This window comes from Gracilinanus agilis, chromosome 2 (assembly GCF_016433145.1).
Source record: "Gracilinanus agilis isolate LMUSP501 chromosome 2, AgileGrace, whole genome shotgun sequence".
In the NCBI taxonomy this organism is placed as follows: Eukaryota; Metazoa; Chordata; class Mammalia; order Didelphimorphia; family Didelphidae; genus Gracilinanus; species Gracilinanus agilis.
In genome coordinates, this window is record NC_058131.1 from 481,916,771 (window position 1) to 481,944,531 (window position 27,761).

At 39.1% G+C, this 27,761-nt stretch overlaps 1 protein-coding gene across 2 annotated transcripts in view; it reads left to right on the top strand.

The window, feature by feature from the left end:
* The window catches only part of JDP2 (Jun dimerization protein 2), an 89,459-nt gene extending 81,374 nt beyond the window's left edge, over nucleotides 1–8,085 (top strand). For both annotated transcript variants that reach the window (XM_044664951.1, XM_044664950.1), the window contains one exon: nucleotides 6,844–8,085. In XM_044664951.1, the coding sequence (XP_044520886.1) occupies nucleotides 6,844–7,029 (186 nt within the window). In that variant the 3' untranslated portion in view covers nucleotides 7,030–8,085. The remainder of the gene's footprint in view (nucleotides 1–6,843) is intronic.
* Nucleotides 8,086–27,761: the final 19,676 nt, after the last annotated feature.

The window sequence follows — 27,761 nt, forward strand, 5'->3', positions numbered from 1 at the left end:
AGAGCAGCAGACCAGAGATGGTCCAAACCAGGCTAAAATGTAAATTGCCAGGCGGATGGGGGCGGGAAGCAGTGAGATGGCTAAGTGGATAGAGAGCCAGGACTGGAGATGGAAGGACCTGGGATCAAACTGGGCACCAGATACTTGCTAGCAGTGTGACCCTAGACAAGTCACTTAACTCCCATTGCCCAGCTCTTACTGCTCGTCTACCTTGGAACTGATACACTCACTAATGATTCCAAGACAGAAGGAAAGAGTTTGAGAAAAATGTGGGAAACATTTGACAAGATAAATAAGTATACAACAAAACACAGATAATGTTAATTTTTTTTCCCTGAGTCACTTTGCAGCTCATTGGGATCCTTATATAACATTTAGTCACTGTTTCTATTTGACTTTGACACCACTGGTGTAGAGCAGTCTATGGAGAATTTTTTTCAAAAATAGCTGAAATGGAGGGCAGCTGGGTGGCTCAGTGGATTGAGAGCCAGTCCTAGAGACAGAAGATCCTGGGTTCAAATCTAGCCTCAGAAACTTCCTAACTTTGTGACCCTGGGCAAGTCACTTAACCCCAATTGTCTTGTCCTTACTGTTCTAATACCTTGGAACCAATATACAATATACAATATTGATTCTAAGAGAGAAGGTAAGCATTTAACATATATATCCATTTCAAAATAAATTCTCCTCCACTCTCATTAAAACTATCCCTGGTAACAAAGGAAAATAGTTACTGTGCTTGCCGTCATGTGCTGGGCATCTATGGTCTATACCCCTCTTTTCATGCTTCTCCTGTTTTTCTCTGTGGCCGGGAAGACACTTGACCTCCCATCACTCAGACAATGGAATGATCTGGTTATGTATTGGTCACCAGATAGTCCTTCCTCTGTATGAATTGGCCACTTTTTGATGCCTTAGAATTGTTGACTCAGGATCTGAGAAGAAAATGGTACTTGCTAGCATTAAGCAGGAGTTCTTAACCTGAGATCAGAACAATTATTTTTTAAAACAAAATTTTGATATTTCAAATGATCTTCTTTGTAATCTGATGTGTTTTATTTTATACACTCAAAAATATTATTCTGAGAAGGGTCCATAGGCTTTACCAGCCTGTTAAGGGGATCCTCAACCCAAAAGAGGTCTTGGCTTTCAAGGTTGCTACAATTGTTTTTCTGCTCTTAATATCCTCCTTCCCCTTGGTTTTGGGTAGACATACCCTTTATTGATCCTGCTCATATCTCTCAGTTCATTTTCTCTTTGGACTTTCATTTCTGTTATCACAAATCAAATGATATCAGCATAGTGCTATTGTCTATTGTCAGAGACAACAGACACTGACTGGTGAACAGTCTGATTATATCTGACTTACTCCATCTTTTTATTATACCCCTAGACAGATTGAACTCTCAGTGGCAGTGATGGCAAACCTTTTAGAGATGGAGTGCCAAGGCCCTACCCTCACCCCACCCCTCAGACCAAGTGCTCCTCTCCCCCCCCTGAATTCTGGGTGAACCCTGCCCCACCTTTACTCCACACAGGGGAAGAAGAAATCACTTCCATTGGGCTGTTGGGCAGAGAGCAGGCGATATGAAAAAATGTTGTTAGGCTCAGTGGAGGGGGGAGTAGAGCAGCTCCTCCTGAGTCCCTCTGCCTTTCTAGTAACCAACTCTGGTTGGGGGTGGGGGTGGGGGTGTGCATGGGGAGGGTGGACTTGTGCCCATGGAGAGTGCCCTTCTTGCCATGTTTGGTATCTGTGCCATAGGTTCACCATCCCTGCTTGATGGTGGTGTGTTTTAAAAAATCTTTTATTGATATCTTTTTGTTCTTGTGTCACTTTCATTTAATTTCTTTTCTTAGAAAAAAAAAAAAAACAAGCAAAAACAACCTTGGGTGAAGCTAGGTGACTCAGTGGATAGAAGGCCAGGCCTGGAAACTAGAGGTCCTGGATTCAAATCTGACCTCAGATACTTCCTAGCTGTGTGATCTTAGACAAGTCACCTAACACCCATTGCCTAGCCCTTACCACTCTTCTGACTTGGAACCAATACACAGCATTGATTCTAAGACAGAAGATAAGGATTTAAAAAGAACAACCAAAAATACCCTTTACTTTCCACCTTAAAATAAAAACTAAGCATTGGTTTCAAGGTGGTAATGGCTAGACGCATTAGATAGATGGCACAGTAGATAGAAGACTGGACCTGGACTCGAGAAGACTCATATTCCTAAATTCAAATCTGGTCTCAGACACTTAATAGCTATGTGACCCTGGGCAAATCACTTAACTCTGCCTCAGTTTCCTCATCTCTAAAATGAGTTGGAGAAGGAAATAGCAAGCCACTTTAGTACCTTTGCTAAGAAAACCCCCAATGGGATCACAAAGAGTTAGACATGATTGAAAGGGCTGAACAATAACAACAAAAGCCAACATGTCAACTGACTCTGATACTCTATACAGTGATCCATATTCAAGTCATACACAATTAACTGTATAACTGGACAAATCACTTAGCTCCTATTTGTCTTGGTTTCTTCATCTTTAAATAAGGCTAAGAACTTCTTTCCATTTCCGTCCTTGTAGTCAAGATGTTTATTGCTTTCCTAGCTTTGAGTATTTCATCCTATCAGAGCATCAGTCTTCTTGTGCTTCTCTCAGTTCTTCATAATCACAGTTTCTTTTTTTCCCTCTCATGAACTTGACAAATATTTACCAGATTCTGGCTGTTTTATACTAGCTAGAGGAACTTCCTTCTGTTCTTTTCAGTTTCCTTTATCATTTGTCTAGCTGGGATCCCTTATTAGGTGTTAGGTTTGTGTCAGAGAGAGCTGGGCTTCTTCATAACCTTATTATCATTGAAGAATCTTATGGTTCAATAATCTTTCATGACATCATGTACCAGCGCACATAGGTATCACCTTTGTTTTCATTTCTTTGCTCTGTGATGATATTTTAATAATGACAAATGGCTTGCCATTCCCCCTGGTATTCATTTAGTCCTAACCTTTTGGATCATAGGTGGTCTAGTACTTGCTGAAGGTCTTCTCTTTTTTTTCTTTCCTTCTTCTTTCCCTTCTTCTTTTCTCCCTCTCTTTCTCCCTCTGCTTCCCCTTCTTCCTCTTCTCCCCTTCCTCTACTTCCTTCTCCCTTTCTTTCTTCCCTTCCTCCTTCCCTTCCACCTTTTCTCCCTCCTTTTCCTTCTCTCCTTTTTTTTTTTCTTTCTCAGCCCTTTTACCCTCCTTTCCCTCCCCTTTCTTCTCCTCTCCCTACCTTGCTCAGGCTGGAATCATAGCAGCCACTCACAGGTCTGATCAACACAGAAGCTTTGACCTCCATTTCTGACCCAGACCAGTTCACCATTTTTTTAGACAGTTTGGTGACCTTTCTCCTGCCCTTGTTCCAGGGTTTCAATATTTTAGCACCAGACTTAGGGAAGACACCTTCTTTGCTTTAGCCTAGAGTAGCTCAAAACGCTAGGGCTCAAGCAATGCACCATACTCAGCTTCCCCCAGAAGCAGAGATTATAGTCATGTACCAGCACCATGCACTTCCTTCCACCTCTGGCCTCGCATAGTCTTTCTTCATTGTGCTTCTTTGAGGATCTTTTCAAAATAAGGGCTCATTTTCAGAGCATTGCTCCATTTGAGCACTAACTTACACATTTGTCACATAGCTGTTTTTTTAAAATTAAAACTCCTGATGTCTTAGTTTAAATCTAGTCAACAAGGAGACTGATTTATTGATTCCTACCAAAGTGGGAACATGGCCTCTCAAAACCTAGGTCTTGCTGTCCTCACGAACTCTTCTGCCCTCTCCTCAGTGCCATTATGTTCTCTCCTGGGTGAGTCATTTATATATTGTGTTCACTAACACTCAGCATCATAAAAACTTTGAAAAATAGCATCTACGTAGTATTTTTTCCTGTCCCGTGGTTCTGTGTATTCTCCTTACCTGAGAACCTATATGTTTCCTTATTAATCCAAAAGAAAAACCCCTAGGAAATACCTTTCTTCCACTACTTACCTTTAAACTTAGCTGATAAATGAGCTAGTCAATTTTTCTCTTTTCTCTTTTCTGGTTTAGAAGGATGAAACCACCAGAGCCTTGAGCTTGATTCCTCTGGGCCAATCATTTAATTACATCTGACCCACTTGGTGGTGAATTCCTACCCAGTTGATAGTGTCCACAATGTCATAATTATGCCCTGACCCATAAAAATGGGGAGGGGGGAGTGTTTCCTATGAAAAAGGAAATATGCCTTTCCTCTTGGGCCCATACTATTCTTCCCTCCTCCTCTCCACCATCCCTCATCAATAGTTACTGGTGGTCGAGTGCTGGGCCTGGAGTCAGGAAGATGTCTTCATGAGTTAAAATCTCCCCTCAGACACTTACTCAGCTGTGTGACCCTGGGCAAGTCCCTTAGCTTTGGTTGCCTCAGTTTCTTCATCTATAAAATGAGCTGAAGAAGGAATGAGAAATCACTCTAATATCTCTGCCAAGAAGACCCCAAAGACTAGCAGAGAGTCAGATGTGCCTGGAAAATGACCGAATAACAATGAAGCACCTACTATGTGTCAGGCTCTGTGCTAAGCATTCTTGTTTGCTTTCTTTGCATTTCACTACATTGTTGAGAGTAGTATAATAAAAGACACACAGGGGAAAAAAGCAGGTGGTATATTCTATGATTGGTGTATAAATCAGTGTGGCCAAAGAAGCTAACTAGAGGTGGTACAATGAATAAAGTGTTAGACATGGCAGCAGGAAGACCTGAGTTCATATCCTGATTTTGGCACTTAGCTGTTGTGTAATTCTGGGCAAGTCACTTAGCTTCTTTTTGTCTTGTTTTCTTCATCTTTAAAATGAGGATAATAATAGTATTTACCTACCAGAGTTGTTGTGAAAATCAAATGAGATAATATTCGTAAAGTACTTTGCAAACTTTCAAGCAGCATATAAATATTCTTCTTGCTGTTGTTTTTATTTTTTATTTTTATCAGTTGTAGTAGTTAGTAGTAGCAAGTAGTAGTAGTAGTTGTAGTTGTAGTAGTAAAGTTTCATGTAATGGGAGATAACACTTGACAAGTAAGTTGTGATCAGGCTGTGAAGAACCTTAAATGCCATTCTAAGAATTTTGATTATATCCTATAAACAATGAAGAGCTATTGTAGATTTGGGGTTTTTTTTGGTGGGGGCCAGTGGTAATAGCAATGGAGATCCAAGAAGACAAAATTGATATTTATACCCATTTTTTGCTCTTCCTTTTTTCCCCAAAATGCTATCGAACATTACTGTTATGGAACACAGAAGACAGGAGTAGGTGATAAAATTTAGAGGTCTTTTCTAACACCTTAGAGACTATAGGGTTCTAGACACCCCAGGCTGGAAGGAATGTCAGAGGCTATTTCTACTGACTCTTTCTCCTTCAAGAATCCCCTTTTATGGGAGCAACTGGGTGCCTTGGTGGATTGAGAGCCAGGCCTAGAAACAGAAGGTCCTGGGTTCAAATCTGGACTCAGACACTTCCCAGCTGTGTCTCCTTGGGCAAGTCACTTAAACCCATTGCCTAGCCCATACCATTCTTCTGCCTTGGAACCAATATACAGTATTAATTCTAAGAAGGAAGGTTAAGGGTAAAAAAAAAAAAGAAGAAAGAGAATCCACTTTTATAACATATTTCAAAAATCTGGTCATCTAGTTTTTGCTCAAAGTTCATCTAGTCCAAACTTCCTCATTTGACAGATGAGGAAACTAAGGCCCATAGCTGTTCTAGTCCAAACTTCCTCATTTGACAGATGAGGAAACTGAGGTCCATAGGAGTCTCTTGACTCCAACTCTAGCAATAGGCTATAGCATTGATATACCTTTTTCAACCTCTGAGCACTGATTTCCTGAGTCCACTTGGGAACTATCTTAAGAATTAGGAAACTGGCTCACAGCAGCCAGGAGAGGGTTTCACTCTCCCTGTAGAATTACTATTCTCTTTCATTAACTTCCCCTCCTATATTTTTATTGTCATGGGGAACTCCCAATGAGGAATTCTCTTCAATGGAAATTGGCACCTAGTCTGCAATTTACAGTCTTATAGCGAGATTTAGGGTCCGGAGACATTAAGAGATTTTCCTAGAGTCATACAACTGGTATGTGTCCTAGGAGGTACTTGAACCCAGGACTCCCTGATTCTAAGACCAGCCTCTTGCAGAAAAATTATCTTTTATTTATATGTGTATGTGAATACATAAGCATAAATATAGAAATACATCTGTTTCTTTTGCAGTATACAAATATGTGTGTGTGTAAGAGAGGGAGGGAGAGAGAGAGAGAGAGCGAGTCAGAGAGAGAGCGGGGGAGTGAGGGGGGGACAGAGACAAAGAAAGACAGAAAGGGAAAGGGAGAGAGAGAAAGAGGGGGGGAAAGAGAGAGAGAGAGACAGAGAGACAGACAGACAGACAGACACAGAGAGAGAAACAGAGAGAGACTGAACAATAGCCCTGGGAGAAGAAACAAAATTAGACTAAGCCAGAGAGGAGCTGATCTTGGGATAAAACTGTTAGAAGGAGAAGTATCTGGTAATTTGAACTAATTATTATTGCTAAGTGCTGAGCTTAGTTCTTTCTGGCTGCTGAAGAAATACAATTGACGTTGGAGCCCTCTAAGTTTAAGCGCCCTGGAGTGAAGCCCCAGTTGCCTCATTCTAGGTATGACCCTGTAGGCAAAAGCAGATGAAGAGCCCAGAGAGGAAAGGTGCTTCAATGGTGCTTTTTTCTGCCCCTCTCCCTTAGCCTCGTTCACAGGACAGCCCCTTGGCGCACATTTAAAGCTGCCTTTTTCTGTGTTTGGTTCTCTAGGAATCGGAGCGCTTGGAACTCATGAATGCAGAACTGAAGGCACAAATTGAGGAGCTCAAGCAGGAACGGCAGCAGCTGATCTTAATGCTAAACCGACATCGTCCCACTTGTATTGTGAGGACGGACAGTGTGAAGACTCCGGAGTCTGAAGCCAACCCACTACTGGAACAACTGGAGAAGAAGTGAAAGTGGGTTGGGAGAAGAAAGAAGAGGAGGATGAGGAGGGAGGAGGACGTAGGGTCCCACTCGGGCCCTTTGTTTATGTGTGAAAAACTTTGCAACAAGGCTCAGCACCGCCACAATACAGCGGGCTTCTTTGTGGAATACAGACCAGCAACACATGGGGAAGGGAGGGTTGAGGGAAACTCTTGAGATCAGTGATGATGAATCGAGACCAAAGTCGAAACAGGGGAAGGGGGTGATCCAGTGCCTAGGGTTACAGTGATGAGGGAGAAAAGGGTGACTGAAGGAAGGGACCCCCCGCCCCCAACCTCCGTGGCTACAGTCTCTTCTCCCAGCCTTTCCCATCAGTGTCCCTGTCTTTGTGACAGCTACTGGCATTGGAAAAGTTGAAAACAAAAAAATCCCAATGGAGTTCAGAATGGAATTTCAGAAACTACCACCCAGCTCCTTACCCCCAAGTAATAAAGCAGAGCAGGAGAGGGATGTGATACAGGACCAACAAGCGCTGCCAGTGGCCTCCATCTGCATGTCCCTGTTCATCGTCATCCCCCCGGATCCTGCCCATGTTCTTCCTGTGTCCCTGGGAAGACCCCTCCTTAACAGACCTCACTCCCTGCTGGAGTTTGCTGTGGGCACTGAGGCGCGGGCGCCCTTCCAAAGCACATACTCACTAATGTTTACAGCCTGGCTGTCCCGGCAGTGCTTTAACTGCACATTTTTACACTTCTCTCTTTTTTTTTTTTTTTAATATTTTTTACAAAAAGAAAAAAGGTTTTATACAGCAATATATATATGGATTTATATAATCACTCGACGTGATATGGTATAAATATGTTATGGTTTGTTTGTTACGAACAAATACTCAACAGTTATTGCCATTGTGTGTAAGTCAATGTTAAGTGCTGTAGTCCCTGGGCGCCCTAGGGCTGGTGCCCGTGGAGGGGGTGCCTGATGATGCCTGATGCAGTGATCCCGAAGGGGGTGATGCCCATTTCCATCCGTGTAAGCCCTTCATAGTACTCAGTCCTGTATCGCTCAGTAAACGTTACTCTTACTTAGCCCACAGTCTCTTGTGATTTCTGCTGCTGTTTCTGGGCTCCTCCCGTGTGTTTGGCTGGGGAAGGTTTGAGCGGGGTGGGCAGAAGAAGCAGGGCTGTTGGACACACTCAGTCTGTTTCTCCCTCTCTGCTAAAAACTGGGAGTGTATATCGCTGGGACTTTATTAGCTCGGAGGGAATAAAACACAGTGCTTACGAGGCCAATGTTATCTGTTTGATCTCCATGTGGGGAACGGAATCAGAACATTCCTTGATCATTGACTATGCTGCGGACCTGTGTCTACTCTCAAATGCACAACTTTGAGCGCAGGAGAACCCAGCTGGGCATGTTGAGATCTCAGGACAACTCTTTCTCATAACTCAGAAAACATGAAGAAAGAGTAACACAGGACCCTCGCTACATGCAAAAGGCACTTAACCCCCATTTACTGCTCCGAGGTCTCCTGATGACCCTACATTCCCGAGGTCTGTACCCACAGAGTTCAAGCTCTGGCAGGTTCTGCCATGCTGCAAAGGCTTCAGGTCCAGTCTGCTTTCCAAGGACATCCTAGTCCATTGAGAACAGCTCACAATCAGTAGCCTAGAAACTAGGTCAGATGATGAACCTTTTTAGAGACTGTGTGCCCAAACTGTATCCTCAAGCTGCCTATGAGCCCCACCTCCCTATTACCCCAGATGTCGGAGGGAGGAAGTGCTGTCATTGGGCTGCTGGGCAGAGGTGAAGGGAAAAATGTCTTCAGGTGTGGTGGAGAGGGGGAGGAGGGCAGCCCATGTTGGTACACCCATGGCACTAGGTTATCCCAAGGTGAACTAGGAGGGAACTACGGAGAGCGCATCAAGTCTAATTTGCTTTTGAAAAAACCCAAACCAACAACCTTACCTTCCATCTTAGAGATGATATTAGATATCCATTTCAAGGCAGAAGAGCAGTAAGGGCTAGGCGATTGGGGTTGAGTGACTTGTCCAGGGTCACATAGCTAGGAAGTGTCTGAAACCAGATTTGAATCTAGGACCTCCTGCCTCTAGGCTTGGCTCTCTGCCCACTGAGTCACCTAGCTATCTCTAATCTTCTCTTTTAACAGATGAGGAAGCTATGGCCCAGGAAGACTGTCACAGGTAAAAAACATTGAGGCAAATATTTGAACCCAGTTCCTCTGGCTCCAAAATCTTTTCATTGAGCTAAGGCTTTTGTACAATAAAAACAGATGCACTCAGAGTCAAAAGGAAAGAGACAAACTGGAAGAAAAAATATCTTTACATGAAGATCTGACATGCAAAATTATTGGAAGTGACACAGATTTATAAGAATAAGAACAATTCTTCAGCTACTATGTGCTTAAAAATATAAACTGACAGTTCTCAAATTTAAAAAAGAAACTTACAAATTAACCAAAATCATACAAAAATGTTCAAAATCCTTAATGATTAAATAGCTATAAACTTTTAATACTCTGAAATTATACCTAGCAAATTGGTTACAATAATAATTGACCAGGAAAAGCCATGAAGCAAACAAAAAATACAAAATGGATCTCAGCCCTTTATGGCCACTTTCTCTTCTGCAGCGATAGAGTGTTAGAAAATGAGGCATCAAACCAAGAATGATCAAGCTTTAAGGTCATCTACAGACATTGTGAAATTCTTGCCCAATGACCCAGTCAATATAATAGAACTAGATTGTATCATTCTTGGCATAGTCGCTAGAAATAAAACTAGAAGAAAAGAGGAAATGATAACTAAACATAATGATGTCTCTCATGTTCTCCTTGGAGGAGCAAATAAAAGCTGGTAGAATTAGTTTCATCATACAAACAAAGGCAACAAAACAAATGATTTTGTGGGACACTTGGTAAACATTTTATTGCAGTGCTTATGATGAGCAAAAGCAAATGGACCAGTGTGAAAATGATTGCAGCTTATGGACAAATATTTTATGTATCATTTGCAGATGGGGAGAAAGAAAAATTTGACAAAGAATCCAATAAGACCCTCCAAATTAACTCCATATATATGTTAATACTCAGTGCCTTCATTAGAAACATAGAGGGATCTGCTAGGTGACTCAGTGGATAGAGCCAGGCCTAGAAATGGGAGGCCCTGGGTTCAAATTTGACCTCAGATACTTCCTAGCTGTATGACCCTGGGCAAGTCACTAAACCCCCATTGCCTAGCCCTTACCATTCTTCTGCCTTGGAACTAATATTTAGTAAAGATTAAAAATATATATATATACGTATATATATATATATAAGTATATGGGGAGAGAGAGAGGAGAGAGAGATGGTACAAAATACATTGGGAAATATGGCTCAAGATTAAGAAACTAAGGAGGTCAAAAGCTTTTAGACTACACAGAGACCATGATTATGTATGATTAATTCTTTAAGAAAGTCAGATGACATTGTATGTGGTAAGCACCAAATAACGTTACAAAATTGGAAAAAGACTATCTTGGGAGCAGCTAGGTGGCTCAGTGGATAGAGATCCAGGCCTAGAGAGATGGGAGGTCCTGGGTTCAAATCGAGCCTCAGACACATCCTAGCTGTGTGACCCTGGGCAAGCCACTTAATCCCAATTGTCTATCCCTTGCTGTTCTTCTGCCTTGGAACCATTACTTAATTGATTTTAAGACAGAAGGTAAAGGTTTGTAAAAAAGAATGAAAAAGATTATTTTGGGGGACAGGAAATGAATGGTTACTTTATAAGTCGATCATCTCCCAATCAGTTGTTGGCATACAATCAAGTCATTGACTTGTTAGACCAAAGATCAAAATCAAATTAGAATCAGGACAAATTAGAACAAAAACTAAAAAGTTGTACAATTAAAAATAGATTGAGGGGCAGCTGGGTAGCTCAGTGGAGTGAGAGTCAGGCCTAGAGACAGGAGGTCCTAGGTTCAAACCCGGCCTCAGCCACTTCCCAGCTGTGTGACCTTGGGCAAGTCACTTGACCCCCATTGCCCACCCTTACCAATCTTCTACCTATGAGACAATACACCGAAGTACAAGGGTTTAAAAAAAAATAGATTGAATGTGACTGATTTAAAGAAGCCCCACTGCTCCAATCAGCACAGTCTACCATCACTCCCTAAGGCAATTTAACAAATGTAAAGCAATTGCCATAACGAAAAACCAAAACAACTACAAACTACTTTAGACAGGAAATGTGAAATCCTTACCAAGGGAAGTGATACAGCAGCCAGGGGCAATGGTGATCTGAGCTATAAACTCATATATAAGATCCTGGGGATAAGAACTAAGCCTGTGATTTCATTGATACAGGGAATTCAGATGAGTATTCTTCCCTTTCCAAGGCAGGTTGCTAACTTCTCTGTTACACATAATTTGGAGAACTGCCCAAAGTTCTGAGAACTTAATCAGGGTCACACAGTCAATATGTATCCGAAGTGAGACTTGAACCCAGATCTTCCTGAGTAGAAAGCCAGATTTATCTCCATTGGGTCATGTATACATTTGTAACAATTATTTTTCAAAGTAGAGGATGATAGTGGAAGGTTTTCACCAGCACTGAGCATAAAACACTGGCTAGTGATGGATGGCGGGGGGAAGATCTTGCAGAAAGTTTGGCAGGAGAATCAATTAAGTCACGATGCTCCAAGAGAATTTAATAATGAAAAATAGAAGAAATAGATGAAAAATGGAAAACATCCATTAATACTTTTATAAGAAATTATTTTCTGTATCAGTGACTTGACCATATTTGGGTAGGTAGTACAAATATTATCCTTATTTTATAGATGAGGGAATTGAGGCTCAGATAAAAGTGGCTCATCTGTAGTCACACAGTTACGTATTAAAGCTAGGATCTGACCCCAAATCTAGCTCTGTGTCTAACGCTACCTTATATGTGAAAACCTCTGGCAAGCGGCACCCATTGCTTTCTTTGTTGCTGTTAAACTCTTACTTTATGTCTTAAACGTCCATACTAAGTATTGGTTCCAAAGTAGGAGAGTGGTAAAGGTTGGGTAATGGGGATTAAGTGACTTGCCCATGGCCACACAGCTAGAAAGTGTCTGAGGCCAGATTTGAACCCAGAATCCCCTGTCTCCAGGCCTGCCACTCTATTCACTGAACCATCTAGCTGCCCGCACCCATTGCTTCCTGAGGGAGAACATTCCTTTTTTTCCATAGCTATAATGGGTTTGAGAGGTTTTCCTGACACCAAGCTTAAATTTTCCCATTTATAGCTTCTATCCATCACTCCTAGTTTCTAATCATTGCTTATCTTCTGGAGTCAAACAATGCATTTGACTTTGAAGTACTTCAAGGATTCTATCATGTTTATCCTGAGTCTTCTCTCCTCAGGGCTAAATGTCACTAGTTCCTTCAACCTATCCACATACAACACCAACTCAAGTTCCTTAACTGTCTTGGTTGCTCTCTCTTGGATGGTCTCCAGTTTATCCTTTCTAAACTGTTGTGCCTAGCACTGAGCAAAATGCTCTAGACATGATCTTCCCTAGCAGAGAACACTTGGATTACCCCCTCCTTATAACTTGAGAACTATGCCTTTCTTGATGCAGTCCAAATTACATGAGTTAGGGACAGCTAGGTAGTGCAGTGGATAGAGTAATATGCCTGGAATCAGGCTAGGCTTATGTTCAAATCCAGCCTCAGACATTTATAAGCTATGTGACCCTGGGCAAATCACTTCTGTTTGTCTTGGTTTCTTCATCTGCAAAATGGGAATAAAATAGCCCTACCTCCCAGGATTGTTGTGAGGATAAAATGAAAAAATAATTATGGGGCCAGCTAGGTGGCTCAGTGGATAGAAAGCATAGAGATGGGAATTTCTGGGTTCAAATCTGGCTTCAGACACTTCCTAGCTGTGCGATTTTTGGGCTAGTCACTTTAACATTCATTGCCTAACCCTTACCATTTTTCTGCCTTGGAACCAATACACAGCATTGATTCTAAGATGGAAGGTAGCAGTTTAAAAAAATAGAAAGAAAATAATTGTAATCCATTTAGCACAGAACCTGGCACATACTAAATACTATATAAATAGAGTTATATTTTTAGATATTATTTTATTAGTATTATTATCAATGGTATTAGATAAATATTATTTTTGGCTGTAACCTCACACTGCTGACTCAACCAGTAAATGTTTATTTAGTTTCTCTTTCAAATTAATTAATTATTATTTTCCATTACACGTAGAAACAATTTTTGATATTTGTTACATTTAAGAATTCAAGTTTTTCTCCCTCCTTTTCGTCTCTTCCTCCCTGAGGTGATGATAATCTAATATATGTCATATTTATACTTTCATGTGATACAGATTTCCATATTGCTCATGTCATGATAGTCATATAACACAAATAAAATAGGACTTTTATGAAGGAAATAAAGTGGAAGTTGGCATGCTTTGATCTATGTTCCAACTCCAAGAATTGCTTCTTTGGCTGTAGATAACATTTTCTTCATGAGTCCCTTGTGATTATCTTGGAGATATGCATTGCTGATAATGGTTTAATCCTTCACAGTTGATCATTGTACAGAATTTGTTAATTATATGCACAGTAACATTGATAATTAACAAACTTACTGCTTACTTCATTTTGCATCAGTTCATATAAGTCTTTCCAGTGTGATAGTATACCATTATGGTGTGGTAGTATACCATTATAACCATATACAACAATTTGTTCATCCAATCACCAAATAATGGACACTCCTTCAGTTTCCAGTTCTTTGCTGTCATAAAAAGAGCTGCTAAAATTATTTTATTACAGATTGGTCCTTTTCCCTTATCTCCAATCTCTTTGTGATTCAATAAAGAACTGTGTGCCAAGGAACCATGGTAAGTGCTAGTGATGTAAAAAGAAGAAAAAGGACAGTTCCTGCCCTCAAGGAATTTACAATCTCATTGAATTTTCAGTCCATTAAAAACCCCATATCATTTTTTCTTTAGAAACTACAACCTAATGCTTTCTTCTGATCTTAAGTTTGTGAAACTGATTTCTTGAATGTACATGTAAGACTTTACATTCATTGCTATTGAATTTCATCTAACAGATTTGGAGAATCATGTCAAGTTTTTCATAATGTTCTCGTTTTCTGTCCTCTGCAACAAATATAGGTTCATTAACTCCAATTACCTTCACAGTTGTTTGTTTGTTTATGTTTATCTGGGGAACTGCAAGAAAATATGCCTATCTCATGAAATGACCTTTGGGCCACTTTTAGATCCATAATGAAACCAAATCTTCCATATTCCTTCATTTACTTCTCTGAGGAATGCCTATGAGTTATCCTTCCATTTGACTACAATGTTCTTAAATTATTTTTAATTTTTTCCCCTATTACATATAAAACAATTTTAACATTCATTTTTAAATTTAATTTATTAATTTAGAATAATTTTCCATGTTACACGAATCATGTTCTTTCCCTCCCATCCTCCCACCCCCCTCTCATAGCCAACAAGCAATTCCACTGGGTTTTACATGTGTTGTTGATCCAGACCTATTTCCACATTATTAATATTTGTACTAGGGTGATGGCTTATAGTCTACATCCCCAATCGTATCTCCATAGAACCATGTGATCAAGCAATTGTTTTTCTTCTGTGTTTCTACTCTCACAATTCTTTCTCTGAATGTGGATAGTCTTCTTTCTCATAAGTCCCTCAGAATTGTCCTGGGTCATTGCATCACTGATAGTAGAGAAGTACACTATATTCAATTGTGCCACAGTGTATCTGTCTCTGTGTATAATGTTCTCTTGGTTATGTTCTTTCCGCTCTGCATCAGTTCTTAGAGGTTGTTCCAGTTCACGTGGATTCCCTCCAGTTCATTATTGCTTTTAGCACAATAGTATTCCATCACCAAGAGATACCGCAATTTGTTCAGCCATTCCTCAAGCGAAGGGCATCCACTCATTTTCCAATTTTTTGCCACTACAAAGAGCATGGCTATAAATATTTTTGTACAAGTTTTTCCTTATTATCTTTTTGGGGTATAAACCCATTAGTGGTATGGCTGGATCAGAGGGTAGGCAATCTTTTAAAGCCCTTTGGGCATAGTTCCAAATTGCTCTCCAAAATGGTTGGATCAATTCACAACTCCACCAGCAATGCATTAATGTCCCAACTTTGCCACATCCTCTCCAACATTTATTACTTTCCTTTGCTGTCATATTAGCCAATCTGCTAGGTGTGAGGTAGAACCTCAGAATTGTTTTGATTTGCATTTCTCTAATTATAAGAGATTTAGAACACTTTTTCATGTGCTTCTTGATAGTTTTCATTTCTTTATCTGAAAATTGCCTATTCGTGTCTCTTGCCCATTTATCAATTGGCAAATGGCTTGATTTTTTTTGTACAATTGATTAAGCTCCTTGTAAATTTGAGTAATTAGACCTTTGTCAGAGGTTTTTGTCATAAAGATTTTCCCCCAATTTGCTGCTTCCCTTCTAATTTTGGCTGCATTGGTTTTGCTTGTACAAAAACATTTTAATTTGATGTAATCAAAATCATTCCTTTTGCATTTTGTAATATTCTCTATCTCTTGCTTGGTCTTAAAATGGTTCCTTTCCCATAGATCTGACAGGTATACTATTCTATATTCACCTAATTTACTTATAGTTTTCTTCTTTATATTTAAGTCATTCACCTATTCTGAATTTATCTTGGTGTAGGGTTTGATATTTGATCTAAACTAATATCTCCCACACTGTTTTCCAATTTTCCCAGAAGTTTTTGTCAACTACTGAGTTTTTGTCCCCAAAGCTGGGATCTTTGGGTTTAGTGTATACTGTTTTGCTGAAGTCATTTACCCCAAGTCTATTCCACTGATCCTCCCATCTGTCTCTTAACCAGTACCATACTGTTCTGATGACCATTGCTTTATAATACAGTTTAAGATCTGGTACTGCTAGTCCCCCATCCTTCACATTTTTTTTTGTTATTTCCCTTGATATTCTTGATCTTTTGTTCTTCCAAATGAACTTTGTTATATTTTTTCTAATTCAGTAAAAACGTTTCTTGGTAGTTTAATAGGTATGGCACTGAATAAGCAAATTAATTTGGGTAGGATTGTCATTTTTATTATATTAACTCATCCTACCCATGAGCAATTAATGTTTTTTTCAATTGTTTAGATCTAGTTTTAATTGTGTGGAAAGTGTTTTGTATTTGTGTTCATATAATCCCTGTGTTTGTCTTGGCAGATAGATTCCTAAATATTTTATATTGTCTAGGGTGATTGTAAATGGAATTTCTCTTTCTAACTCTTGCTGCCGAGATGTCTTGGAAATATCTAGAAATGTTGATGATTTATGTGGGTTTATTTTGTATCCTGCAACTTTGCTAAAGTTGTTGATTATTTCCACTAGCTTTTTAGTTGATTCTCAAGGATTCTTTAAGTAGACCATCATATCATTTGCAAAGAGTGATAGTTTAGTCTCCTCATTGCCCATTTTAATACATTAAATTTCTTTTTCTTCTCTGATTGCTACTGCTAGTGTTTCTAGCATAATGTTAAATAATAGAAGTGATAATGAACATCCTTGTTTCACTCCTGTTCTCATTGGGAAGGCTTCTAATTTATCCCCATTACAGATGATGCCTGCTGAGGGTTTTAAATATATACTGTTTATTATTTTTAGGAAAGGTTCTTCTATTCCTATACTTTCTAGTGTTTTCAGTAGGAATGAGTATTGTATTTTGTCAAAGACTTTTTCACTATCTATTGAGATAATTATGTGATTTCTGTTGGTTTGGTTGTTGATATGGTCAATTATGTGGATGGTTTTCCTAATATTAAACCATCCTTGCATTCCTGGTATAAATCCCACTTGATCATGGCGAATAACCCTCATGATCACTTGCTGGAGTCTTTTTGCTAGTATTCTATTTAATAGTTTTGCATTTATGTTCCTTAAGGAGATTGGTCTGTAGTTTTTTTCCTTTGTTTTTGATCTGCCTGGCTTTAGAATCAGTACCATATTTGTGTCATAAAAGGAATTTGGTAGAACTCCTTCTTGGCTTATTTTATCAAATAGTTTGTATAGTATTTGAATTAGTTCTTCTTTCAATGTTTGATAGAATTCACTTATGAATCTATTTGGCCCTGAGGATTTTTTCTTAGGGATTTCTTTGATGGCTTGTTCAATTTTTTTTTCTGATATAGGATTATTTAAGTATTCTATTTTTTCTTCTGTTAATCTAGGAAATTTACATTTTTGTAAATAATCATCCATATCACCTAGATTGCCATATTTATTGCCATATAATTGGGCAAAATAGTTCTTAATAATTACCTTAATTTCTTCTTCATTAGAGGTGATGTCACCCTTTTCATCTTTGATACTGTTAATTTGGTTTTTTCTTTCCTTTTTTATTAGATTAACCAGTACTTTATCTATTTTATTTATTTTTTTCAAAGTACCTGCTTCTAGTCTTATTTATTAATTCGATAATTCTTTCATCTTCAATTTTATTAATTTCTCCTTTAATTTTTAGGATTTCTAATTTAGTTTTTATTTAGGGATTTTTAATTTGTTCTCTTTCTAGGTTTTTAATTTGCATGCCGAATTCATTTAACTCTTCCCTCTCTGATTTGTTAATATATGCACTCAGAAATATAAATTTTCTCCTGAGTACTGCTTTGGCTGCATCTCATAGATTTTTTTATTTTTTTTATTTTAAACCCTTAACTTCTGTGTATTGACTTATAGGTGGAAGAGTGTAAGGGTAGGCAATGGGGGTCAAGTGACTTGCCCAGGGTCACACAGCTGGGAAGTGTTTGAGGCCGGATTTGAACCTAGAACCTCCCGTCTCTAGGCCTGGCTCTCAATCCACTGAGCTACCCAGCTGCCCCCCATCCCATAGATTTTTATATGATGTCTCCTCATGTCATTCTCTTCAACGAAATTAATAATTGTTTATATGATCTGTTCTTTAACCAACCAATTTTGGAGAATCATATTACTTAATTTCTAATTAATTTTTTATTTGCTTCCCCATGTACCCTTACTAATTATTATTTTTATTGCATTTTCATCTGAAAAGGTTGCATTTATTATTTCTGCTTTTTTGAATTTGTTTGCAGTGTTTTTATGTCCTAGTATATGGTCAATCTTTGTGAATGTACCATATGCTGCTGAAAAGAAGATGTATTCCTTTTTGTCCCTATTTATTTTTCTCCATATATCTATTAACTCCAATTTTTCTAAGATTTCATTCACATCTACTACCTTTCTTATTTATTTTTTGGTTTGATTTATCTAGATCTGATAGAGGAAGGTTCAGGCCTCCCACTCGTATAGTTTTACTATTTATTTCCTCCTTAAGCTCCAATAGTTTCTCCCTTAAAAATTTGGATGCTATACCATTTGGTTCATACATGTTGAGTACTGATATTTCCTCATTGTCCATACTGCCTTTTAACAGGATGTAATTACCTTCCCTATCTCTTTTAATAAGATCTATTTTTACTTTGGCTTTGTCAGATATCATGATTGCAACTTCTGCCTTCTTTTTCTCAGTTGATACCCAATAAATTTTGCTCTAGCCTCTTACCTCTACCCCGTGTGTGTCTACCTGCCTCATGCATGTTTCCTGTAGACAACATATGGTAGGATTTTGGTTTCTAATCCATTCTGGTATTTGCTTCCATTTTATGGGTGAGTTCATCCCATTCATATTCAGAGTTATAATACCACCTGTATATTCCCCAACATTTTGATTTTCTCTCCTAGTCCTGCCCTTTCTTCTTTTGCTATTTCTTTCTACATCAGTGTTTTGCTTTTAATGAATTCCCCTAATCCCCACCTTTGTTTTGCGTCCCTTCCCACTTCCTCCCTTCTTATTCCCCTCTTATTTTTCTTTAGGGTCTATTAAATTCCCTACCCCACTCTATTTCCTTCCCTTTTTGTACTCCCCACCCTACTCTCCTCTTTGGTTTTTCCCTCTCAGCTACCCTGTAGGGTAAGATAGAATTTGATACCAGCATAGATCTAGATGCTCTTCCCTCTCAGAAATGATTCCACTGAGAATAAGGTTTAAGTATTACCTATTAGAACTCTTTTCTTCCCCTTCCTATAATAGTATTCTTCTCCTCCCTGTCCCATGTGCCTTTTTATGTGGTATAATTTATCCTATTTTTCTTATTCCTTCAAGTTTCTCTTGGTGCCATCTTCTACTTCCCCCCTGCCCTTTTATTTTTTTACATATCATCTTAAACCACTTAGTACTCCAACCTCTACCAATGAATAATTCTTATAACTACTATGAGAATGAATACAGTTTTTGAGAGTTATAAGTATCATTTTTCCATATTGGAATATAAACAATTTAACCTTACTGAAGCCCTTAAAATCCCCCCCCCCTTGTTTACTTTTTCATGTTTCTCTTAAATTTTGTATTTGGGTATCAATCTTTCCATTTAGTTCTGGTCTTTTCTTTACAGATACTTGGAAATCTTCTATTTTGTTAAATACCCATACTTTCCCCTGGAAGTATATAGTCAGTTTTGATGGATCGGTGATCCTTAGTTGTAGACCCAATTCTCTTGCCTTTCTGAATATCATATACCAAGCCTTGCAGTCCTTTAGTGTGGAGGCTGCCAGATCCTGTGTAATACTGATTGGTGTTCCTTGATATTTGAATTGTCTCTTTCTGGCTTCTTGCAATATTTTCTACTTAGCTTGGAAGCTCTTGAATTTGGCAATTACATTCCTGAGGGTTGTCTTTTGAGGATTTAATGTAGAGGGTGATCTATGGACTCTTTCAATGCTTATTTTGCCCTCTTGTTCAAGAATATCAGGGTAGTTTTCTTGGATAATTTCTTATAAAATGATGTCAATGTTTCTATTTATTTCTAGGTTTTCAGACCTATGATTCTCAAATTGTCTCTCCTGGACCTGTTTTCCAGATCAGTCGTCTTCTCAATTAGACATTTCATGTTTCCTTCTATTTCATCATTCCTTTGACTTTGCTTTATTAATTCTTACTGTCTTGTGAGATCATTAGGTTCTACTTGCCCAATTCTAATCTTTAAAGATGGTTTTCAGCTATGGTCTTTTGACTTTCCTTTTTGGTTTGGTCTATCCTGCTTTTCATGGCTTCCAGCAGGTCAATTCTGGTCTTCAATTTGCTTATCATTTCATTTGATTTCTGGGCTTCTTTTTCCAAGTGGGAGATTCTGTCTTTTAAACTGTTATTTTCTTTTTGAACTAGTTCCCACTTTTCTTGCCAAGTTTCTTCTATCTTTCTTACTTAAACTCAAATTGGAGTTCCTTGAGAACTTGTGACCAATTTCCTTTTTTATTTTTTTTTTTGGAAAGTTCGGATGTGTTTGCTTGTTTGTCACCCTCTGCTGTTTCCTTTGTGGCCTGCTGTTTTTCTCCATAAAAGTTATCCAAGGTCAAAGTCTTTTTCTTATTTTTTTTCTCAGTAGTTGTAGATCAGTGGTTTCCAAACTTTTTTGGCCTACTGCCCCCTTTCCAGAAAAAATATTACTTAGCACCCCTGGAAATTAAATTTTTTTAAATTTTAATAGCAATTAATAGGAAAGATAAATGCACCTGTGGCCATCACCGCTCCCCTGGGTCGCTGCAGCACCCACCAGGGGGTGGTGGAGCCCACTTTTGGAATCACTGTTGTAGATTGTAGTTCTTGGGTATTAGTGACCATTTCTGTGTTAGTTTTTTCTTCCTTTTCCAGCCAGAAGTATGAGTGAGGAGGGTAGGCAGGTTTCTGTGTATCGAGCTACGGAGCAGTTTTTGCCATGAAGCTATTTTTCAGTCTCTGTTGTGTCTGCTGTGGGCAGCCCCTCTCTGCCCTATCTCTGAGTCCAAGCTCTGCATTCCTCAGCCTCCTGGGTTCCCAAGTCTCACTGCTCTCAGGGATAAGTCTGTGGTGTCCTCAGCCAAGAACCCAAGAACCTAGAGATTGCCTCGCACTTACTCTGACTCTGGCACTATAGGTGGAGTACAGAAGGAGTGATCAGCTCAAGCTTTGGTAGGAGTAATTTTACTCCCTTATAGTGTGGAAATGCCCAAACCCTGCCTCCCTTTAAAGCTGCACCCTACAGTAGAGCCCCTTCACTCATCTGATTTTTAATTTTTTCATTTTGAGGCACTTTATACTGGTCAGTGGTGAGGAAAAGAAAATACTTTCTTCTATTCTGTGGCCATGTTAGCTCAGAAGTCTAACATTCATGAAAAAAAATATTTTCTTGAGTTCCAAATTCTCTCTCTTCTTCTGACCCTCCTTCCTTCCCTGCCCTCTCTACTTTCCAATACAGCAAGTAATCTAATATAAATTCTACATGTTGACCATAATTTTTAGTATGGTTTCATTTACATAGTAAGTGAGAAGGTCAATATGGATTTGATTCAGTTCTTCTACTAATTTCATCAATTTGTTGGAACAGAATCTCACAGTAGAGTGACAACAGTTAGTTTAATATTTTTAGTTGGTCAAAAAATTGAGTTGACACCTTCTGTCTGACCCTTTTTGCTGCTCTGCCACCATCACTAGGGGGACAGAAAAAGACTACCCATGACTAATGGCCATCAGTCATTATGCCAAAGAATCCATTGCATGGTGGTCGTGAGCTTTTTCATACTCAGCCGGGCTGAACTTCAGACAGTAATCACAGTTTTCTGCCAGTGCCACACTCATAGCCTTTCCCACATGGCAGAATCTATCAGAATATGGAGCTCCATTGGCATGACATTGGCAAGAACCAAGAATAATAACCTCCACATCATGATGAAGTATAGAAGTAGAGCTTTGTGTACCTCCCTATTGGTCTGAGGTCATAGGATCATAAATTTAAATTTCAAAAAGACATTAGAAGTTATCCAACTAGGTCTCCTCATTTCACAAATGAGGGGAACTGAGTTTCCTTCAGAGTGGTTTTAAAAGCAGTTCCTAAATTGCAATAAGACTTAGAGCTAGGAGGGGTCTTACTGGTCATCTAGTCACATAAAATCTAACAGCTTCATTTTATAACCAAGGGAACACCAGAAAAGTTGTATTTTGCCTAAAGTCATATAAGCAGAGTAACATATAAATAGCAGAACTGGGATTTGTGCTGAAATCCTCTTGCTCCCAATTCATAGCTCCTTCCATTGTTATCTCATTTCTCTCTTCTTTCTTTTTTATCCTATCTTTCTTTTCATTAGTTAACTCATCCTCTCGAAGGGGGATGAGAAAGGACTTGGATGAGACTGAGAAGCATACTCAGCTATTTTACCCATTCTGTCCAAGTCAGATTGCTCCCCTATCCTATCCCTAGGATTTCCTAAAATCTTTCTGGTTCTTTACCTTCTTTCCTCATCCAGCCATATCCCCATCTAATGGTTGATTTGATATTCAGACAGTGTTTTGTGCCCAGCTGAATTTTGAAGTCCAAGATCTGTTTGAATTCTGGCTCAGTTACTTAATACCTATGTGATTTTGGACAATTTACTTCCCAGTTCCTGAACCTTACTCTCTGTGGCCAAAAAAAAAAAAAAATGAAATAATTGGACTTTTATTGGCTGATGAGCTGCCATGTCCCTCCCAGCTCTAAGTCTGATGATAATTTGATCATTGTCTTCAATACCTATGACACATTCTTTTGAATATCTTCACTGCTGCAAATCTTTGTCTGTTGATTTTTGGAAAAAATCCAGAGTCATTTAGAGTCCCACTTGACAAAATACATGGGGCAGGGGCAGCTAGGTGGCATAGCAGATAGAGTGCCAGACCTGGAGTTAGGAAGAACTGTGTTCAAATGTGACCTTAGACATTTTCTACTTGTATGACCCTGGGCTAGTCACTTAACCCCAACTGCCTAGCCCTAACTGTTCTTCTATCTACTAATCAATACTTAATATCAAGTAAAGTGCTTGGCACATGGGAAGTAGTATATAAATGCTAGCTATTACTATAATTATTTAAGAAGAAATTGAGTGGCTACTTGTGGAAGGGATTTCTTTTCTGGTGCCAGGTGATTAGATCACCTGTGAGGGCCTTTCCAACTAAATCAGAGGTTAAGAGACAAAGATCCTAATTGGTGCCATTGCCTTGTTGGGTGAGCTCGGGGATTCCACGTAATCATTCTGAATGGGAGCAGCATAGAAGGTACAGTGGATAGACTGCAGGGCCTGGAGTCAGGAAGTCTCATCTTCCTGAGTTCAAATTCAACCTTCCTAGCTGTGTGATCCTGGGCAAGTCTCTTAACATTGATGGACTGGCCCTTGTTCTTCTGTCTTAGAGTTATCAGGACAGAAGAAAGAATTAAAAAAAACCCATACACAGGATGTGATCAGCCTGGATAATATTAGTTTTATAAATAAATAAAAATAAAATCTATAATTATAAAAGTAGTAGAAGATGGTAATAGGAATTAGTGCTGAGCCTTTTGAATAATAAAAGCATCAATGAAATACTGCTTTATGTTGAAAAGGTATTTGAAGCTGGCTCTGTCCCTAAGTAATTGTGCAAATTTAGGTAAACCATTTCTCTTCTCTGCACTTCAGGTGTCTTCATCTAATGAGAGGTTAACCATCCTTCCTTCTTCCAGCCCTGCTTTTGACTCTGGATTTCATCAACCATCCTCCATGTAGATAGCTCCCCTCAGCTCCCTTTTATATGTTATCTTCTCCCTTTAGAATGTAAGTTCCTTGAGGGTGAGATGGTCTTTCTTTTTGCTTGTTTTTGTATCTCCAGTGCTTAGTATGGTGCCAAGATATACTAATTAATTAACAAATACTTGTTGGCTATACAGAGTAGTCTCTGAGCTCCCTTCCCTTTCTAAATCCCATGAGTTTCCCTAAAGGGACTACTTGGAAGGGAAGACCTTATTTGGATGCATGAGTCTTACTAGGTTTATGATGTTAAGAAATAATGCTATAAATTAATGATGGTGATAATGATGATACTGACTTTTTATAAAACAGAGTTTGTTATAGTTTATTTTATTTTATCTGAATCTCACAACAAGTCTTTGGGAGTAGAAACTCATCATTATCACCCTTCGTTTTACAAATCACTGGAACAGCTAGGTAGCACAGTAGATAGAGCACAAGGCCTGGAGTCAGGAGGGTCTGTGTTCAAATTTGGCCTCAAAACACTTCCTACCTGCATGAACCTGGGCAAGTCACTTAATCCCAATTGCCTAGCCCTTGCCACTCCTCTGTCTTAGAACTGATACTAAGACAGAAGGTGAGAGTTTTAAAAGTAAAAAAGAAAAGAAATTTTAAGCCACAGAATCCGAGAATTCCAAATCCTGTTGATGTCTCTAGTATTACACAAATACACAGTTAGTAAGTGTGAGAAGTGATATTTGAACCTGACTCCCATGTCCAATGTGCTAGCCACCACAACACCTAGTGCTCTGTCTAATCACAACTCAAACATGCGTAGTTACTTCTGATTTATGTTTATTTTATAAGCAAAAATAATATGGACATCTCGGGTTCTTCAAGATATGATCAATGGAACACAAACTCTGTTGGACTCTACCAAGCTCAGAAAGTATCAAGTAGAGTCAAGATGAGAGCCCACATTAGCTGTGAGGTGGAAGGAAGCACAGGGGAAATTATGGATCATGAAAAATTGAAACACACTTTGTAAGAATATATGCGGCTGTGTGGAAGGCTTTCTTCCCACTCCTTTCTTGTCTGTTACTGCTATCAATATAAACAGACTCCAGTCCTCATTTGATTAAAATATTGTGTCCCTAACACCAAGCAGGTAACATGGGAACTCTTGGAACTGTCCATGGTCAAAGGGATCATGGACAATTCTGTGAAGGGGATGAATGGCAGATAGAAATTGCAAATGGAATTTCACTGACATAGGGAACTCACAGATGAGGAAGCTGTCTACCAATATAGACCTGGACCATTTCTAAAACTTATATAGTCTTAGAGAATTGCACTAGAGCACTGAGAGGTTAAATAACTTGCCCAAGGTCACACAGCTCAGAGGCTGCCATGGAAGAATTGAAAGGTGGAGAAGCTGGGATGAAATTCTCCCCTAAAACATCTAGTTATCATACCACAGTTGGCTCTTAGAGGTCCTCATCCATTGGCTTATTCTATAAATCTTGCTGGCAAAGGCTGATCTCTTGTAAATCTTTAATCTTTTGACTCTGACAAAGGCCCTCTCTGCCACTCCTCCAGCCCTCATAGGGAGCTCTGCAGATTAATTGCAGGTTGCGTGAAAACTTTTCTTTTCTACCTTTTTAGGTGACCATGTGCCTGCCTGGGCATGGCAGCCACCTGGGTTGAGCTTTGCAAATTGGTTACCAGTCAAAAGTACTTTGATTATAGCTTCTGCACTGGCTTCCTCTCGGAGCCACTCTTGGCATTTATAATGTTGCCTTTATCCAAGCCTCCATTGCAAAGGTTTTTAATCTTGCCCCATTGCTTGACTTTGAACCTATTCAGGCTCACCTCAGGCCCTAAATCACTCCCTATTTACAGAGATATTTATGGCTCACTGGGTGGAGGAATATGATTGTTCTCTTTCCTGGCTTTCTGTTTTTTTTTTTTTAAATAAAGACCTAATACATGGTCCTATTAAACTGAATTTGCTTAATACTTTAGAGCCCTCAGCAGGGCTTCAAATTTGGAATTCTGGGACATTTTCCTGGAATTTTGAGAATGTTTAGTTTTTCTTTGAAGGCTCGGAGATAGTTCAATAGACTCAAACTTTGTTAAATGTTCACAGTGCTATGGGGAAATGGAGATAAAAATTGAGATAAGTCAGTACTGGTCCTTATGAAGCTTATGGTCAAGTTGTTGTTCATCCTTTATTTCTGAAGAGTACCGATGACATCAAGGAGTGAAGTCTTTTAAAAATTTTTATTCCTTTTTATTTTTGAAACCTTTACATTCTGTCTTAGGATCATAAGGTAGAAGAGTGATAAGGGTTAGGCAATGGGGTTAAGTGACTTAGCCGGGGTCTCACAGCTAAGGGAATGATGTCTTGATTTGTGATCCTCACACAGTCAAGTAGTGAGACTCATCACAAAATCCAAATAGCAAATACACACAAAATTGCGTGATAAAGCAGCAAATGGTGGTTTAACTGCTTTAGGCTTGTAATCCCTGTTATAAGGGGAATTAAGGCTAGTGGATCCCTTGATTCAGGAGTACTGAACTACAAGGACTAAAGTCAACCAGATGTCCTGGCACTAATAAGGTGAACCCTTGGGAACAAGGGGCCATCAGAATACCTACAGAGGGGCAAGCTGGCTGAGGTCAGAAACAAAGCAGGTCAAAGCTTCTGTGCTAGTCAGTAGTGAGACTCAGGCCTCAATGGCCCCTGTACCTTCTTCTAACCTAGGCAAGATAAGGAAATTCAGGCTCCAAAAAATCCCCCCCAAACATGTATAAATACATATATTGCATAATATGCACAACAGAGAGATAGAAAACAAAGTAACATGTGAGGTCTATAGACATACAACAGAAAGGGGGAAATCGGAGAGGAATTCAAGGAGGAAGTCATCTTGGCTTAGGGGCAAGTGAAGAGGATTTGACATCAGAGGCCTTTGGTTTGAGTCCTGGCTCTTGCTATTTGTGCCCCCTCTGACCTCAGACAACAAATAAGGGATGTTTACTAAATATTTTACAAAGCCCTTCCATTTAACATCCCTGTTTCTTCATTTGTAAAATGAAGGAATTGAACTAGCTGATCTTTAAGGTCCCTCTAAGACAGAGGATCTTAACCAGGGATCTACAAGACCCCCAGGAAATTTCTGAAGCTTTTTATTTAAACCCTTACCTTCCACCTTATAATCAATACTGAGTATTGGTTCCAAAGCAGAAGAGTGGTAAGGGCTAGGCAATAGGGTTAAGTGACTAGTCTAAGGTCACACAGCTAAGAAGTATCTGAGGTCAGATTTGGACTCAGAACCTTCAGCCTCTAGGTTGACTCTCAATCCACTGAGTGACTTAGCTATCCCTGAATTTGGTTTTTAAAAAAATACTTTGATTACTATATTGCAACACAAATTGTTAACTTGGTAATAATTACATATGTTATTTTGTACATTTAAATATATTGTTCTGAAGGGTCCATAGGCTTCACCAAATTATCAAAGGAAGCTGTGACACAAAACAAGGTTCTACAAGATCTTTCAGTTATTTTTCAATCATGGTCAACTCTTCATGACCCCATTTGGGGTTTTCTTGACAAAGATGAGTCATCCTGATACCAAACCAGTATTCTAGCCATTGAGCCACCTCACTGCCCTGCCTTCAAATACCTGAGAACAGCTGACATTATATTCCCTCTAAATCTTCTCTTCTCCAAAAAAAAACAATTCTAGTTCTTTCATATGATCTTTGTATTATATGATCTTCATGATAAGTCATTATCCTGATCTAATTCCTTGGGATATTGGATATTAATAATGAGGGAAGTGATATCCTCACTTATTCTGTCCTGGTATAACCACATATGAGTTGCTGTTTTTAGTTTGGAGTGTCCCAGTTAGGAAGGACTTGGAAAAACTGTTTGGTGAATGAATCAGTGATTGACTTAATGAATCCTAGAGGCATGCCTGTTTTCTTCCTTCTTCCCTCCCTCTCTCTCTTCTTCCTTCTTTCTTACCCTTTCCCCTCTTTCCCTTCCTTCCTTCCTTCCTTCCTTCCTTCCTTCCTTCCTTCCTTCCTTCCTTCCTTCCTTCCTTCCTTCCTT